The sequence below is a fragment of the Ovis canadensis genome, chromosome 13 (genome assembly GCF_042477335.2).
Source record: "Ovis canadensis isolate MfBH-ARS-UI-01 breed Bighorn chromosome 13, ARS-UI_OviCan_v2, whole genome shotgun sequence".
Lineage (NCBI taxonomy): Eukaryota > Metazoa > Chordata > Mammalia > Artiodactyla > Bovidae > Ovis > Ovis canadensis.
This window is the reverse complement of record NC_091257.1, coordinates 39912918-39930598: the sequence shown is the minus strand read 5'-3', so window position 1 is coordinate 39930598 and position 17681 is coordinate 39912918. Positions and strand designations below refer to the sequence as shown.

At 45.2% G+C, this 17681-nt stretch overlaps 1 protein-coding gene across 27 annotated transcripts in view; it reads right to left on the bottom strand.

Moving 5' to 3' along the window:
* The window catches only part of KIAA1217 (KIAA1217 ortholog), an 817826-nt gene that overhangs the window by 169114 nt on the left and 631031 nt on the right, over positions 1-17681 (bottom strand). For 14 of the 27 annotated variants that reach the window (XM_069547447.1, XM_069547444.1, XM_069547433.1 and 11 more), the window contains exon 3: positions 12310-12390. The exons of the other annotated variants lie outside the window; for them this stretch is intronic. In XM_069547447.1, coding sequence (XP_069403548.1) covers positions 12310-12390 — 81 coding nt within the window. The remainder of the gene's footprint in view (positions 1-12309; positions 12391-17681) is intronic. 27 annotated transcript variants of the gene reach the window in all.

Here is a 17681-nt window from a genome sequence, read left to right as displayed (position 1 = left end):
TCACACTTGATTTCTTTTCTTTTGAGGCAGAAATTCCATAATTCAGACTTTGTCTAGTTTCGGTTATCCCTTAACCTTGACAAACAGCAGAAAGTACCTATAATAACTCAGACACACATAATACATAATTGAATTTCTCGCTTGGTTATCTATGCTGTAATGAATCTGTGAAACATTCATAAGTTATATTGGTCAATAACATTTCTTGAACATACACTGAGCACCGTGAGCAACTGAGACAGAAAGACAGATATCACACTGCCTGATGTCAAAGATTTTCAAACTAATTGGTGAAATTAGTGAAGGATAACAACACAAGATAGTGTGTAATTAAGCTTACACCATGAACTGTTTGGTACGTCCATTCATCCTTTCAACGAACACCTACCAAGTGCCTAGTATATTCCAGGTACATGCTAGGTACATGCTAGCACATGGTTTGTACTGGGAATATAACAGGCAAGACAGACATGATCCTGCCCTCATGGTGCTTACAGGGGACAGACGCAGAAGACGCTGACAGTGAGAATCCAGGCAGGCGAGGGGGTGTATTTAGTGGAGAACTGGAAAAGCAAGTAAACTGTGATCTCCAGGACAACGGAAGGTGGGAAAAGGGGACACGCCAGGGGTGGGGGCGGGGTGGGGGGATGAAAAGACAAGGCAGCATGAGCAAAGTTCCCAAGGCAGAAAGAAAGAAGTGGTAAGCCCTGGAGGCCAGCAGACCCCGGACGCCACAGAGCCCTGGGGTCAAGGAGAGAGCTCTCACTCTGACTGTAAGCTACCAGTGTGCCACCTGAGGCAGGGAGAACGGGGAGGGGTCAGGATCAGATACAGTTTTTATAAGATCATTTGGGCTGTTGTGTGGAGGTTGGAGGTTGTACATGTAGAAGGTCAGAGAAAAGGAGTCAGGGAAACTGGGGGGCTTCTGCTGAATGAATGTGAAAGTTGCTCAGTCTGTCTGATTCTTTGCGACCCCATCAACGGTAGCCTGCCAGGCTCCTCCATCCATGGGATTTTCCAGGCAAGAATACTGGAGTGGGTTGCCATTTCCGTCTTCAGAGGATCTTCCTGACCCAGGGACTGAACCCACGTCTCCCACATTGCAGGCAGACTCTTTACCATCTGAGCCACCAGGGGCTTCAGGTGTTCCTATGTTGGGTGCATAAACATTTACAATTGTTATGTCTTCCTTTTGGATTGATCCCTTGATCATTATGTAGTGTCCTTCTTTATCTTTTGTACTGTTCTTTATGGATAGGTGTTCATTGAATGAATGCCTGATCTCAGCTCTCCCCACTCCCAAAGCCCACCCCTGCTTTCATTACATGATTCCAGGCACCTTCCAGATGGCAAGTGGATCCGAATTAATCAGGTGGTGAGTCTTCTCTTATTAAATTGCCAAAGGTGCTGATGGTGGTGGGATATAGGCAGCCCCCAGGAGCTAGGTTTTTGTTTCTTTGTTTTGGGGGGTGTGATGGTTGTTTGCATCCCTTAATTTCTTCTACGTTTTCCTAAGGATGCTAATGTACTTTGAAGTTCAAAACACCAAAGCACTTACTTCTCAAGGCAGGACCAACTTTGTGGGTGAACAATTGACTCAAGTGTTTAAAAGGGTTCTGGGTTTTGTTTCATGCTCTGCTGTGGCTGCCTTGAAACCCTTAATAATTTATGGAACAAGGGCTTCCCAGGTGGCACAGTTGGTAAAGAATCTGCCTGCCAATGCAGGAGACACAAGAGATGTGGGTTCTATCCCTATGTTGGGAAGATCCTCTGGAACAGGAAATGGCAACCTGCTCCAATATTCTTACCTAGAAAATTCCATGGACAGAGGAGCCTGGTGGGCTACAGTCCATGAGGTCACAAAGACTCGGACACGACTGAACATGCACACTAAGAATCACACAGAGTCGGTCCTGCCTCAAGGGCACAGAACTCTTTCAGGGATGCCCAGGTGTGCCTGGCACTCTAAGGGAGCCCTTTGAGGATGGGATCATCAGCTTCTTTCCCTTTTGCTAAACGTACCATGAGACCCGTCTTGGTAGGAGCACTACTGTATTACCTAGACATCCACACCTTGCTACAGGACATTTCCATAGAGGAAAACAGGAATAAGGTCAGCACAAAGCCCCCGGTACCCCCTTCATGGAGGTGGCCAGCCTGGGTGTTCCACAGGAAACTCTCAGCTCAGATGATCAGCCCATGTCATAGATCCCCTGGAGAAGGATATGACAGTTCACTCCAGTATTCTTGTCTGGAGAATTCCGTGGACAGAGGAGCCTGGGGGCCTCCAGACCATGGGGTCACAAAGAGTCGGACAGGACTGAGTGACTAACACAACACATCACGACCAGAAAGACAGACGACGTATCTCTTTGCTTTGGGTTTTTCCACGCAAGGTCCCAAAGTAGTTTATTTTTCATAAAATCTGCTTCTGTTACAAAGATCTGGATCTGGCTTTGGCACTCTTTTTAAGAGTATTATTAAACTTAAAAAAAAAATCAACCCTAAATCATTGCCCAGCTCACCAAGAGTTATATAAATTCACATCATCCTTCAGTGAAATAGCTACCTGGTTACTACGCTCAGTGGAATATCAAGTCAAAATGTCCTCATCCCTGACTTCGATAAGAAAAAAAAAAAAAGAATATACATTTAGTTTAGCAAAATGGCCAAGTAATAATATTACTTGAAACAGCATGAACACAATGACAGCTTCTGCTGTCTGGTCATCTTTGCAGCCTACGGCAGACACGATGCATTTGATGAGTTGTCATTTTCCATCGCAAAAGGCAATAATCCTTGAAGAAAATCAAAATAAAATTTCGATTTCTTGTTCAGGGTCATCTTGGCGGGTGTACGTATAAAAATAAAGATACGAGGGCTCAATCTTTTTTTTTGAAACTTCCTATCCACAGCCATTCAGTTCCAAATGCAAACTCCTGTTCTCGTTTTTATGTCATTCACTTTCTCGTTGCAAACTATCACCGCATATTAGCAATCTCCTCACACCGCGCTCTCCCTGCGGATGCCAGCTCGCTGCTGAGACATCATTTAGGGCAGAAAAGAGACAATGAAAATTGCTGACACTGGTGTCAGGCACTCTGTGATATGACATATTAAAACCAAAAAAAGTCAAAAAGCATTTGAAACAGGGACTCGGTACTCAGCACAGTGCAAGGCTCCAGGGGTTAAAAGGGCTGTACGTGATTGTTGAGCTCATAATGCATATAAGGGACATTTGGGGGCCAAGAATAAAATACGTGTAACAACTGGACAAAAAGTGCTACGAGGTGCATCACTGTGATAGTGCAGGGCAGAGTGAGGTGTAGGGGATAACTGCCGACATTAAATAATGGGTCCAGAGAGGAGGAAGCACAGAGGTGAGGAAGAGCTAGGGATGGTCTGGGTGAAGTCACCCACTCATGCTTTCTCTCTGTATGACAGCAATATGGCCGGAGAAAGGAAAGATTTTTAAAATTTAATTATTTTAATTGGAGGTTAATTACTTAACAATATTATGGTGGGTTTTGCCATACATTGACATGCATTCTGAGCCCCCTGCCACCTCCCTCCCCATCCCACCCCTCTGGCTAGTCCCAGAGCACTGGCTTTGAGTACCCTGCTTCATGCATGGAACTTGTACTGGTCATCTTGGAAAGATATTTTCATACCCCCAAAAATGGGTGGGAAGATACTTACACAGTTCAGATTGGTTAAGAACACAGTCTTTCTGTTGGGTGTAACTGTTCTTGTCTTGGCTCAGGAGAAGCCTTTTCTCAGATATGCATCATCTACAGCATGGCATTGGGGGCCCCTGCCCTGAGCCTCTGAAGAATGCTGCCCCTAACTGGGAAGCTTCGGGAGGCAGAGGATGGTGGAGATGCTTTCTGAGCAACCTGGGCAGGACTCAAGGGTCTGGAAGGCTAGATTTCACTCAGCACTTCATGGGCACACATGACAGCAACTCACCTCACTCTTCCATAGGTTTCCCTAAACCATCAGGCGACCCCAAACTACCTCAAACCGGAAGTCATTTGGGGTCGTGCAGGAAGGGGTGGCCTGCGTAACAAGGCCACCTGAACCCCACTCATCCATTCTAATCTTGCCTTTTTCAAAAAAGGCTTTCCAGAGTGGCCCAGTGGCTAAGACTCTGTGTTCCCAATGCAGGGGGCCTGGGTTCAATCCTTGGTCAGGGAACTAGATCCCACCTGCCGCAACCGAGAGTTAGCATGCTGCGACTAAGATGGAAAATCCCCCATGCACTTCCCAAGTGTGATGATTTCAACTCAAAATTCCAGCCAAAAATGTGATGTCAACCCAAGAGAATTTTCTAGGTGTCATACACTCTTATGAAAGATGCAAGGAGCAAGATATTTGAAATTCACAAATATTGACTGATTCCCTGGACTTTAGCTTTCTTTACCACCCCTCCTTCCAGCTCCACTAACGTCAGAAGAATTGACAAATTGCCCCATGGAAGGTTTAAGCTTCAAAATCTGCTCAGAGAGTCCTTTCTAGAGCCACAGTGCAGTTCTTTTGCCCCCTCCTCTGTCCCTCTGGTTTCTGAAGTCTAAGGCTTCTGCTGGGTTTGGGTCTGAGGATGTGAAGACCAAGAGCTCCAAGACGGCACACGGGCTTCCGTCCTTACATAAACCCAGCCGGTGGCGGGCCGCAGCCACAGAGGACCTGCCATTCTCAGGCGCACCCCAAGATTCACACCCTAGGGTGGGCGCTTTTGGAGCAGCGGGCCCTGGTCTCCCCAAGGCTCTTTACCACTTCGCTCAGCTTCTGTGGCTGATGGCCAGAAAAATGAGACCCGAGCAAACATCTCCTCAGGGCCTTTCTTATGCTGATGGCCAGTCTGGGGAACACACTGAAGACATCCCTGGTTCTAGAACATAACAGATTGATGTGAGAAGTGTATTAAGAGAGAGCTGTACTTAGTTTTGTAACAATTATGTAGTTGTTTAATTTGGATGGGCTTGGAGCTAACGACTTAGAGGAGAAGAAATCAGCTTTTGTTTTTTAATAGAAAACTTGGGTGCAAGCAGTAAAGGGCCCCACTGGCAATATAAATACACACGGTTGTTTAGTGTGTATTTGGGTGCTTCCTGGGAGTGAATCTGTGGACATCTGTCACTTCCGGGGTAACCAGGAACTTCTGGGCCTTATAACGAGCAGGACATGTATGCACACACACCTCCCATTCTAATACCAACTTTTAAATGCGCATATCTGAAATCCTCATAAGGACCGACTTAAGTTTAGCCCTGAAAATCAGTATTTCTCTTCCCCAGCTTGGACAAAGGGAATACATTTTCCTCTAGGATTTATTTTTGATGAATTATCCTTGATAAACTCAATTTATACCCTGTTTCTTCAAGGGTAATATTTCAAGCCTTTCCTCCCTCTTTCTACCAAAAGGGTACCCAGACATTTTTCATGATTTTCACCTGTGAAAACAGAAAGATGTTTGGTCTGGAGTAAAATCAGACGATTCAGCAGTTGAGCAAAGTACAACTGTGTCTTTTGTTTCCCCATTTTCCCTTCACTGTGGGTATTACTTCATTATCAGATGAGAAAGATGAAAAGGCCATGAGGCTAAGTAGTCACCACCCCTTCTTCCCCATTGAGAGTCAGCCACAGGCAAGCTGAGTGAGCCAGGCAGGGCCCCTCCACCAACCCGCTCTCGCCAAGCAAAGCCCCTTCTGCAGATGCCAAGAAACGCTTGACAAGGACATCTCTGTGCAGACACAGGGACTGCCTTGGTGGTCCAGTGGTTAAGAATCCACCTGCCAGGGCAGGAGAAATGGGTTCGATCACAGGTCTCGAAGATCCCATATGCCTTGGGACAACTAAGCCTGGGCATCACAACTACTGAGCCTGTTCTAGAACCTGTGAGCCACAGCTGTGGAGCCTACGCGTTGCAGTGACTGAAGCCCATGAGCACAGAGCCCACGCAACAACAGAGGCCACTGCAATGGGAAGGCCGCACACTGCAGCCAGACAGCAGCCCCAGCTCGATGCAGCTAGAGAAAGCCCGTGTGCAGCCACCAGCGCAGCCACCAGCGCAGCCGAAAAGAAACGTGTCTTAAAAGGTGAGTCTTAAACAAAAACAGAGAAGCATCACATGACACAAACACACTCTCTCTCAGTATTTGTGCATCAAATGACTCTTCTGAGATACTACCAATTTATCTTCCCTGGTAACTCAGCTGGCAAAGAATCTGCCTGCAATGCAGGAGACCTCAGTTTGATTCCTGGGTTGGGAAGATCCCTTGAAGGAGGGATAGGCTACCCACTCCAGTATTCTTGCCTGGAGAATCCCCATGGATAGAAGAGTCTGAAGGGCTACAATCCATGGGGTCTCAGAGTCGGAAATGACTGAGCAACTAAGCACACAGCACAGCTTGTCCTCGTAGTTGTCAGCTAGAAACAAACAAAAAAATGTTGGGACATCTACCTCCTATCCCCAACTTCCTGGGGAAACTGCCAAACCTTTGTGTCCCAAGGTCTTTCCAGGGGGAACGGCTGTGAACAGTGCCTTAGTGTTACAGAGGCCACCCCGAAGAGTTCCTCTCTAGACTGGACTCAAGGTAAAGGCATTTGGAGGATGAGTCTGGGGTTGCCCACTCTTCCCCCAGTGGGAGAGGAGGAAGGCTGCTAACTGGTCAGGAAGAGGCAGGTAAGCGACTTTCCAGGGCCGGGAAGAGGATGCCGGTGTTAGTGGTGCTGGTGGTGGTAATGTTCTTCAAATTATGGCGATCTGGATTTCATTTACAGGGAGTAGCTCCCAGTGGAGGAGGGGTGTGTGGTGTGCTCACAGTGGCAGAAAGTGTGTGCCTTGGTTTAGCTGGGCAGACAGTCCCAAGAATCAGCCTGCAAACAGACCCCCAGGAGGCTATCTGCTGAGTCCCAGGGCACCCAGAAACTTTATCCAGTTCTATCAGACTAGACGCGATCCTTAGACTTTCTTTATGACCCCAAGTGATGAGAATACATTTCTTAGGTAACTGCTGAAATCAAATCTGATTTACAAAAATTTAAAAATTTGATACTTCCTGTACTAGATGGTCAGGGAGAAAAATCTGTATGTAGTACATATTTAATAGAATAAATCAATCTAGAAACGATTTAGAGGGCTGGTTAACAAATTACAATGGAGCCACACTATGGGATATGATGCAGTCATGATCAAGGTGTTTTAAAGAATTGCTTTTCCATAATTTAAGAAATGAAAGCAAAGGACTTCCCTGGTGGCTCGGTGGCCAAGACTCCACACTCCCAGTGCAAAGGGCCTGGGTTCAATCCCTGGTCGGGGAACTAGATCCGACATGCTGCGACTAACAGGAGCTCACATACCACAACTAAAGATTGCATATGCCACAGGAAAGATCAAAGATCCTACAAGCTGCATCTAAGACCCGCGGCCAAATTAATAGAAAGAAAAATGAAATGGAAGCAATACACCCAAATATTAGCCTTGGTTTCTTTCACACAATAGTATTATGAGTAATGCATGTGTGCCAAGTTGCTTCAGTTGTGTCCAACTCTTCTGAGACCCCATGGACTGTAGCCCACCATGAGCCTCTGTCCATGGGATTCTCCAGGCAAGACTACTGGAGTGGGTTGTCATTCCCTTCTCCAGGGGATCTTCCTGACCCAGGGATGCAACCTAGGTCCCCTGCATGGCAGGTAGATCCCGTAAAGTCTGAGCCACCAGGGAAGCCCATAAGATGAACGTGTCAGTCACTCAGTTGGAAGAAACTTAGCCTATTGTGAGTAACGTGCTTTCTTCTTTATGTCTCCAACACGAGGATAATACTGCTTTTGCAGATCAGAGAATTCCTGGGTAAGTGTGCTATTTTTAGAGTGGATCACTGGAAGCGAAGACTCTCACAGAGCATTTAATCCAGAAGGATCCACATCTTCAGTGACCTGAAGGTACCCACACCCATCTTGGGTTTCTCCTGCGTTAAGCTCCTGCGGTTAGATTCCAGGTAAAAGGTTCATCCTCCCAGACGGCCCCTAAATGAGGACACACTTTCATGGGGAAAACACAGAAATGGAGTCACATTTCCATTTTCATGTCATGCAAACTTCTGCAGGAATCCAGAACTGCACAGACTTCCAACTTCCAAAAAAGCAACAGTTAAAACAGAAGAGCCCAGAGCCGTCCATTCAATTTTGAACATGCAGATCATGCGTTCACATTTTAAGGAAACAGACGCTCCTCTCGAGAGCTCTGACATCATTATAGTAACTTCATTTTAAGGCTCTTTCAATTTGACTCCAGGTAAATTAGGAATTTTAGCCATTTTCTATGATCTCTTGGATATTTTTCTACTTTCCAACCCCTTCATAATGTGTAGATGATGTGATTGTTTTATTTTTTCCTTTAAGAGGTCTGGCTGTGCCTGGAGAAGAGCTGACCCCCAGACAAGGTGCAGCTGCTGCCACTTCCGGGATTTCTGTCAACCTGCTGACTGCCAACCTCACGTCCTACCTGAAACATAGCACAGACTCGCTTCTAAAATAATACCTTGAATCTCTTTGACTTCCCTTCAAAGCCAGAAAGAGGTAAATCCTATTTAAAGGCGATAAGGCCTGGCTCACCATCATCTCTTTTTAGCGTCCTTCCATCAGCAAGTTCCAAATCTGGATCTCATCAGCTCAGCCCCCCATCCACCCCTTTCAGATGCACGTTCCTGCAATGATTATTTAGTGGTGTGCTTCCTCTTGAAGGAGTTGATGTAAAAGAAAAGGCCGGATGAAGAATAGTGCTGTTCTCCTGTTGACCCTGTCTGTTGTGTTGACGGATGTCCCTTTTCTGAAGGCATGAGCAAACAACGCTTCTTTTAGAATTTAAAACAGGGAAAACAACATTGTCTCGTGAAGGAGTAGTAGTACTTTGTCTTATAAGGAGTATATCACATTTAGAGAAAATTCCATGTATGTCACAAAACTCAAAGCTACATTTAAGGTTCAAGCTAATCAGAGCTAGCTACATTCGTAAGTTTGTCTCCTCCTCTTAGGAGGTTTTGCCTTTCGATTTTTAGTTTATCATCCTGAAGGTAGGTGTCTCTCTATGGCAAGCTGCCTAAATCAATCAGGTTTTTTTCTCTCTCTCTTTTCACTTTTGACACAAGACGGTGTGCATTATAAACAACAGTTTCCGAGGCTCTGGCTCCTACCGTCCTCCTTGGAAGAGGCTTCGGGCAAGGCGGCAGATGCCGTTGTAATTCAGAGAGCCTGGAATGCACTTAAAAGGCTTCGGGATAAAAGGTGTCTGCCTGAGGACTGCTGTTTCTGCAGTGATGAAAGGAAAGGCACCTGCTTGCAGGCTTTCAAATTCAAGTGAAATACGAGCATAACACACAGTGTGCTAAATATACACCTTAGCAGGCATCCTTAGGAAAGCCATTATTAAGCTCATCCCCATGGCCCAGACTTCAGTCTGGAGAGGATGTGGGGGTCCAGGCCCGGGGTGATGCCCCTAGAGCTTAACTACCTTGTTGTGAAACTGAACAAGCTTCCTGGCTAGCAGCCTGTCCTGGGAGGTCTGAAGACGTCCATCCCCACAGTGAAGAGGACCTTGGGGAACTGGATCAGAGGGGATACTGTGGTGTCCGAGGTCACCAAGTTCTGGGGCTTGTGGCCAGACCCTCTCCAGGCATCCTGGGAGCAGAGGCTGCTGTTATTTTCAAACTCTCGTTTCTAAACACACATAGCCCATCACCACCACCAACTGCCCTCCAGTTTCCCTGGAATGATTTTCAAATGAACACACACCTTGTGAAAATTCTGAAGAGGAGCTTTTCAGGCCAAAGATTCTTTTTCATTTTCTTTTTTGACTTTTGGCCGCACCTCACAGCATGTGGGATCTTAGTTCCCTAACCAAGGATCGAACCTGCACCCCCAGCATTGAAAGGGCGGAGTCCTAACCACTGGACCGCTAGGGAGATCCCAGGCCAAAGATTCTATTTCCCTCTAGTTCTGCTACAGGAAAGAATATCAGGGTTTGGAGAGGGAAGGAAAACAAGATTTAGAATGAGAGGACTTTCCTCTTGTTACCAGGCTGTTCTTGCAGAATGAGACTCCAATCCTGCTGTGCACTGGCAGAGCGCCCCCACAGGGAAGCTCTGTGAACCTTAGTTCTCACTTTTATAAAAGAAGCAGTATCAGCTTGATGTAAAAATTGTGGTGAAGAGTCATGGAAGAAAATTCACAGGAATCTGTCAACTATAAATGATGGAAAACGTTTAGCTGCCCTTATGCAGTACGATTCTCTTGAGGATGGTTCGAAATGGCTTGGCTCCCTACTGGAGGGTCCATGGTTTGTGGGGTCTTATGTGAGGAGAGGATACAGCCCACCTCTTACTGCGACCACCTTGCCTAAAGTCGGTAAATGATTACCGACTTCAAAATAGAGATTCTGACATCCCCGGAGGCTCTGAGAGTCGCGTCTGCATTAAAGAGAGGGAAGAACGTCTTCAATTTCCAACCTTAACTCTCATCCCTCCTCCTTCAAAAAAAACCCGACCGTCATTGCAACTTGTGTTTTATTTTATTTTTTTTAAAAAAAAAGCTCTTGGGACTTCCCTGGGGGTCCAGTGATGCAAGTGGTTCAGGCCTGATCCCTAGTAGGGAAACGAAGGTCCCACATGCCATGAGGTGCGGCCAAAAGTTTTTTTAAAAGCTCTTGAAAAAATTCTCACATATCCCATTATTTGCTGCTGCATCAAAAAACAAAAGTCAGCATTGATCATTTATTTCAGGCTCTAAAGAAAAAAGAATAGTGAGGGGGACTCCAAACTAGAAAACCCCAGATCACGATGTCAGGTCTCTAAACTAACGACAGCCTGTGAAACTACAGGGACGAGCTTACATGTTCACTTCCTTTTCCGAGTTTCTGTTTGGTGCACAGTATGTGCGCAAGGAAATCTTAAAGATGTCTCCATTTTGCATGAACTACAGAAACACATGAGAACGATTAAAAACGCGTGCAAAAAAATTAATGGTAAACGCCCCCTCGGAATTGAGATGGGAGGGTAGGACCACGGGTCTCTGCAGCATGCGCTGCCCAACTTTTCCTTCTGTGTCTATTTGTTTGGGCAGGAACTTTCTAATTTGAGCTCCTGACCTTGGAAAAGATCAAAGAGACTGATTATTAAGAAAAGGAAGGTGAAGAGGTCACTGACCCATGACCGAATGGACAGGAGGTCACATAGGCATAAAAGCCAGACTGCTGGATGCTTCTGCCTAAACACAGGTGTGTTTGGGGCCTCACAGTAAATACCAAACAGTTCTTATCTGGGCGATAATAAAGAAACAGGCCACGTTTGGGGGATCAAAGGATGTGAGTGGCCATGTGCCAATGGACCGGTTGGCACAGGTATGCAACTTGCCAGGTTTCCAAGTGCTGGAAATTCTCCCACTTCCTTCCAGCTGTAACATTCTAAACTGATGTATTAGGAAACAGGGGGCCCTAAGGATCACGGGGAAATGAATAATACATTGCCACTGACTCTGTCACTTACTAGCTGTGTGACCTTGGGCAAGTTACTTAAGGTCTCTGTGCCTCAGCTTCCTCATTTATAAAATGGGAACCACAGGACACCTACCCCATGGGGCTGGTGTGGGAGGTTTTAGGCTTGTAAAGCATTTAGAACCCTGCTTGGTGCTAGAGATGTGTCTGCCCCTATTTTAACTGCAGTTTTGTGGGGGATTTTTTAAGTTATTTTATTTATTGGCTGCACCGCACAGCATGTAGGATCTTAGTTCCCCACCAGGGATCAGACTTGTGCCCCTTGCATTAGAAATGCAGAGTCTTAGCCACTGGACCGCCAGGGAAGACTCCATTTTTAATATTAAGCTATACGTCAGTGACCTGGTCTGTTTCCCACACTGGATGTTTTGGAGTCATGGGAAGGAAGAGTCCCAGAGCTCTGAAGATTGTTAGAAGGCAAGGTTTGTTTTCTGCCATGAGGAAGCTGATGCGGCCGGAGCCCCACTTTTCAGAGGGGCTGAACAGATCTCTGAACTGCTGTTGCATTACTGCTGACCCTACACCTCCATCTGTGGCAAGTACACGAAATACTTGGAAGCAAGCATGCTATTAGTGTTCGTCTTTAATATTCACTCTCACGATTAAACAAAAATGCACACATTTGGGGATGCTGCAAGCATTTGGCTCCAAGAGGGTGAAACCAGGGCAGGAAAAGGGACAGGCTGACACAGATTAGAACGCCACACGCAGCCGAGTGAAGGCAACGGGGGCGAGGTGCAACGAGAAGAAAAGGTACTAACTCGCTGAGATGATTCAATTTTCATCAAGTACCTTTGAATGTCAAGTTCTGCCTGAAGAGAGACCAGCATGCACTGCAAAGCCTGTGTATCAGGAGAAAAAAAGAGAGAGAGAAAAAAAATAGAAAAGAAAAAGAGTGAAAACAGGAACAGAAAAAGAAGACTTGACCCAAAAGAATCGTCTATTTGTTCACAATGAAGATGCACAGCACAGTGAAGCCCTCTCCCCCAGAAGAAAGGCAGGAAGGTGGCAGTCCCATCCTTAGGACTCAGAGAAATGCAGGGAAGCCAGCCCTGATTGGCAATGAGTTTCCCCCAAAATATCACACTGTGGGCCCTTCTAAACTCCCCTGGGTCAGGGGAAAATATGTCACCCTGGCTTGCTGTCCTTGAAGGTGTCTCAAGGCTGCAGGGGAGTAACCAGAGTCAGAATGAAACTCCAGCCTCGGTTAGAATGCAGTCTGGTGGTGAGCCCCAACCTGCCATCTTGACTGGCACTCGTCACTGGCCATCTGGCTACTCCACAAGACCAGAGCCCAGGACTCCGTGTCTGTACTCTGCCACACGGGATGACCAGGACTTTTCCTGAGAAGATCCAAGGTGATCTTCCACTTACAGGAACAGATCAGAATTATTGTTCAGGGAACAAATTCTGACATCTGAACCTGACTGACCTTGGAGGATGTCTTCAATTTACTAGGCTCACTGTACCGGTGTTTAAATATTTCAATTCTTGTTGATCCACTAATTTTTGGACTACTTAATTTTTTTAAAAGACATGGTGGAAAAATGGTTTAGTCTTAAAAAAACAAAAACTTCATCATCCTCATGCAAGAATGACTCACTCTTGCATCCGAAATTGGCCAATAAGAATGTAAAGCAAAGTCTTGAAGAGCTGTCTATACAGTCATGTTCATGGTGCATTCTTCAGAGTAGCCAGGAGGTAGAAGCAACCCAAACGTCCACCAGCAGATGACTGGATAAACAAAATGTGGTCCATACATACCGAAAGACACTCAGCCTCGTAAAGGAATCCTGTCACATGCTACAACACTGATTAACTTTAGAACATGATACAAAGTGAAATAAGGCTGTCACAAAAAGACAAAAACCGCGAGTTCACTTATTTAAAGTACGTGGTCAATTCACACAGATAGAAAGTAGTACGGTGGTCTCCAAGGGCTGGGGAAGGGGGTCCCTACATGTTTTTAATGTATGTGGAGTTTCTTCCTTTTTTTTTTTTTGATGTGGACCATTTTGCAAAATTTTTATTGAATTTGTTACAATATGGTTTCTGTTTTTATGTTTTAGTTTTTTAGCCACTGGGCATATGGGACCTTAGCTTCCCAACTGGGGATTGAACCTTTGCTGCCTGCATTGGAAGGTGAAGTCTTAATTACTGGAGCACCAAGGAAGTCCCATGCAGAGTTTCAATTTAATCAAGTGAAGAGTTCTAGAGACTGGCTGCATGACAACACGAATGTACTTAATGTTACTGAACTGTACACTTATAAATGGCTGAGGTGCTAAGTTTTTAAGTCATGTATGTTTTTCCATAAATCAGAAGAAAAGAAAAAAAAGGAAAGAATCAGCCAATGAGATGTCATGGCTTGGCAGCTCACTTCATAACTTACTGCACACACATACAGATATATCTATATGGATAATCAGCATACACAGAGCCTCTAAATACCATCATAATTGAACTATACAATATCCATGATTCATATCACCACCACAGATTGAGATATAGATATATACTATGTGTATATTTCTTTTATCTCTGAATTATTTTGTATTATTTAGATCCTAGTCTCAAACATACCAGACACAAATCTCCGCAAGAAAAAGAACACTTGAATTCAGAGGGCTATTACCAAATGTACAAAAGGCAGGTCTCCAGACAAGAACTGTACTAAAACATTCTACCCAGATTGCACTTAGGGGTTAAAAAAAAAAAAAAAGGAAAAGACCTCGGAGGAACTTTTAAGAAAAAAGGGGAGTGACCCCACTAGAAGAACTGTTAGCTAGACTGACCTCCTAAAGCCCTTTTTGAGGTGAATATATTCTTGCTTGAAAGGGGAAGGTTGCTGTAGGGGGTCTGATTCATCAACTATGAAAGCAAGACCCTAATGCAGACCACAAGTAATAACATGATAAATAAAAGCGTAAGATGCACATAGGATGACCGACCTGAAGAGTTGCTATAGACAGACAAGACGGTAAAGGGCACAGAAAGTCAGAGTTTCCACCTCAAGGAGATGGGGAGTAAAACAGGCTGAAGGCAGAGGGCCTGGGGGGACATCGCCCAGCACAGAGACCGGAGAGAACGAGCCGGGTGAAGGAGACCTGCGCCCTGATGACAGGCTGCCAGGAGGGGAGGGCCAGAGACCGCAACCTCTCTCTGCCGCGTGGCAGAGCAACAAGCTTAGACAGCCTGGGCAAGAGGGGGCGAAGGAAGTCACCGAAGCGGCCGCTGTGGGTGACAACCACCTGAAACTGAAGGAAGGGGGGCCAGAGAAACACCTAAACGGTTACAAGGTTCCGCACTTGAAGCAAAACCAACTCTGGCTGCATCTTTCTTGCCTTTGTTGACTGAGGTCAGGGAAACGTAGAAGGTGGAAGACGCAGAGCAGGAAGGACCCAGGGCTCCTGGGGAGGCAGGAGCTCATCTCAGGAAATGCAATGGAGAACCTCCCTGGGGGTCCAATGGTTAAGAGTCCATGCTCCCAAACAGGGGATGTGTGTTCGATCCCTGGTCAGGGAACTAAGATCGCATATGCCGTGTGGCACCCCTCCTCCAAAAAAAATATAAAAAAAGAAAATGCAACAGCTTCCACAGAGAAAGGGCTCTAGAACTTGAGGCCACAGAACCGCGAGTTTCTACCATAACACAAAATTTCTTGGGATTACAAAATGAAACTCACGGGAAACTTTTTCACTTCTCGCCAGGCTCCATCTGCGTGGAAAATGTTTTGAGCCCAACAGTAAGAAAGCAGTGAAAGAGAAGTATATTTTATTAGGCCACTCACATACTCCTGTCAAATCGAGTGTGCAGAACTTAGAAGTCTGATTTGTGGATTTTGACTATAAACTAGAAAATTGATCCTAAAAGGAAAAAAGAAGTAAATAAAAGGACTAAGTGGGAAGGAAGCTGAATGTCTGTGAGTCACTTCAGACAGTGACAATGATGATCAAGTATTTTAACAATATAACGAGGTTACATCAAGATTGAGGGAAATGTACCTGGAAAAAAAATGACAGGTCACCGCCACAGGGAAACAGCTGGAGTAGCAAAAATAATAACGCTGTACAAATTAAACAGAAGGACACTTTGATTTCCTCAAAGACTCCTAATAAATCTAATAGCTATCCAAGGATGAAAATGGCAGAGAAACCACAGCTGTCACTGTTATACAGAATGGTACTTGGGATGTCTTTGAAAGACCAAGTGGGGTGGAAGGAAAAGAGGATCACAGTTTTCATGCAGCAGACAGAACCAAAGATGAACAACATATAGTATTTATGGGACTTCCCTGGTGGTCCAGTGGTTAAGACTCTGCCTCGCAAGGCAGAGGATGTGGGTTTGATCCCTGGTCAGGGAACTAGGACCCTACAAGCTATGAGGTACCAACTAGAGAAGCATCACCATGAAGATCAAGCACAGTCAAATAAATAAAGTTCACCTGTTTTTTAAAAAATACAGTATTTATAACAAAGTGATGAGTAATATTTATTTTCTCTGTTTTGCCGTATCTAAGTTGCGAGTTATATAATAATAGAAAAAGAAGAGTATGGCCAAGGAGGCAAGGCTGCAATGTAGGTCTCTACTGAGCAACAATGAGAGAAAACCTGCAAAAGATGTTGGAGATGGCCAGATTTTTTGAACTCACTAAAAGATTTCTGGTTTTGTTCAGAAACTGGAGATTCTTCTGATACCGCTTTTCCTTTAGTCAACTTTGACAGCTTGGGAGTAATTTGACCAGTCTGAAGACTAACTGGGGTCTAAGACAATGCACTCAGGGAAAATGAAAAGGTCTAGTGAAACATGTCTACCCTGGCTTCCCCGCTGGCTCAGCGGTAAAGAGTCCGCCTGCCAACGCCGGAGATGTGGGTTCGATCCCCGGGTCGCAAAGATCCCCTAGAAGAGGAAACGGCTACCCACTCCAGTATTCTTGCCTGGGAAATCCCATGGACAGAGGAGCCTGGTGGGCTGCAGCTCATAGGTCCCATAGAGTCGGACATGACTGAGCGACTGAACACGCACAGGAGCCCGTAATTACACAGTAATGGCCAAGTTGCCCACCATATGTTCCAACATGCGGCTATAACTGCGAGAGCCTCAACTAAGATTTTTATTCATGTTCCTAAATTTACGGACACATATTTCCTCTTCCTCCTCTCTTACTGTCCAACATTCTTGTTCTTTATTTTACAAACTGAGAATTATCAGTATTAGTTTCCACTGAGTCCAAGACTCAAGGGAAGCAAAGTGCTATTTTTATCATAGTTCTGAAAGCCTACTACTGTCTTCCTGATTTTGAAGTCACATGACAGTGATTTAATTTCCCTAAGCTTGACTCTCCTTATCTGCAAGTGGGGACATTAAGAGTATTTATGTCGCACAGTTGTTATGAGGATTAACTGAGATTGAGGCACAAAACACGATACATCATTCCAGGCATAGGCTAAGAATGCAAATGCTAGGAATTTGAAACTTTAAAAACATACGTTGTATTATCAAAAAGATGCCTTCATTAAACAAATAACCAAACAATAAATGTCAAATGTCTTAAAATTTTGCACACTGCTTTGGTTTAGCCATTCTATTTCGAGCAATTAATGATAAGGAAATCTATAATGACCCACAAGAGAGCCCCGCATGGTGCTGTGCTTGTATATTGTGAAGTGAGCACAATGGAACCAATCAAATCAAGCATCACTAAGGACGATGCGTAGCTGACTCTCTAACACAGAATAAAGCTCACACGTATAATCATGCTAGAAGACTGGCACACGTGGTTTTCTTTGGAATCTATATGCTTAGAAACAAATGGATATACAACGAAACGCTAACCCATGTGTGCTGTTGTGTTTTCACTAAGTCGTGACTGACTCTTTCGCAGCCCCATGGACTGCAGCCCACCGGGCTCCTCTGTCCATGGGATTTTCCATTCAGGAATACTGCAGTGGGTTGCCATTTCCTTCTCCAGGGGATGTTCCCGACCTAGGGATCTAAGTCACATCTCCTGCATTGCAGGCGGATTCTTTCCCACTGAGCCACCAGGGAAGCCCCATGTGGGTTATGAGAGCATAAATGATTCTTTTATTCTTTATCTGCTCTTTCTAACAGTTCCAGAATTTACAAGTATTAC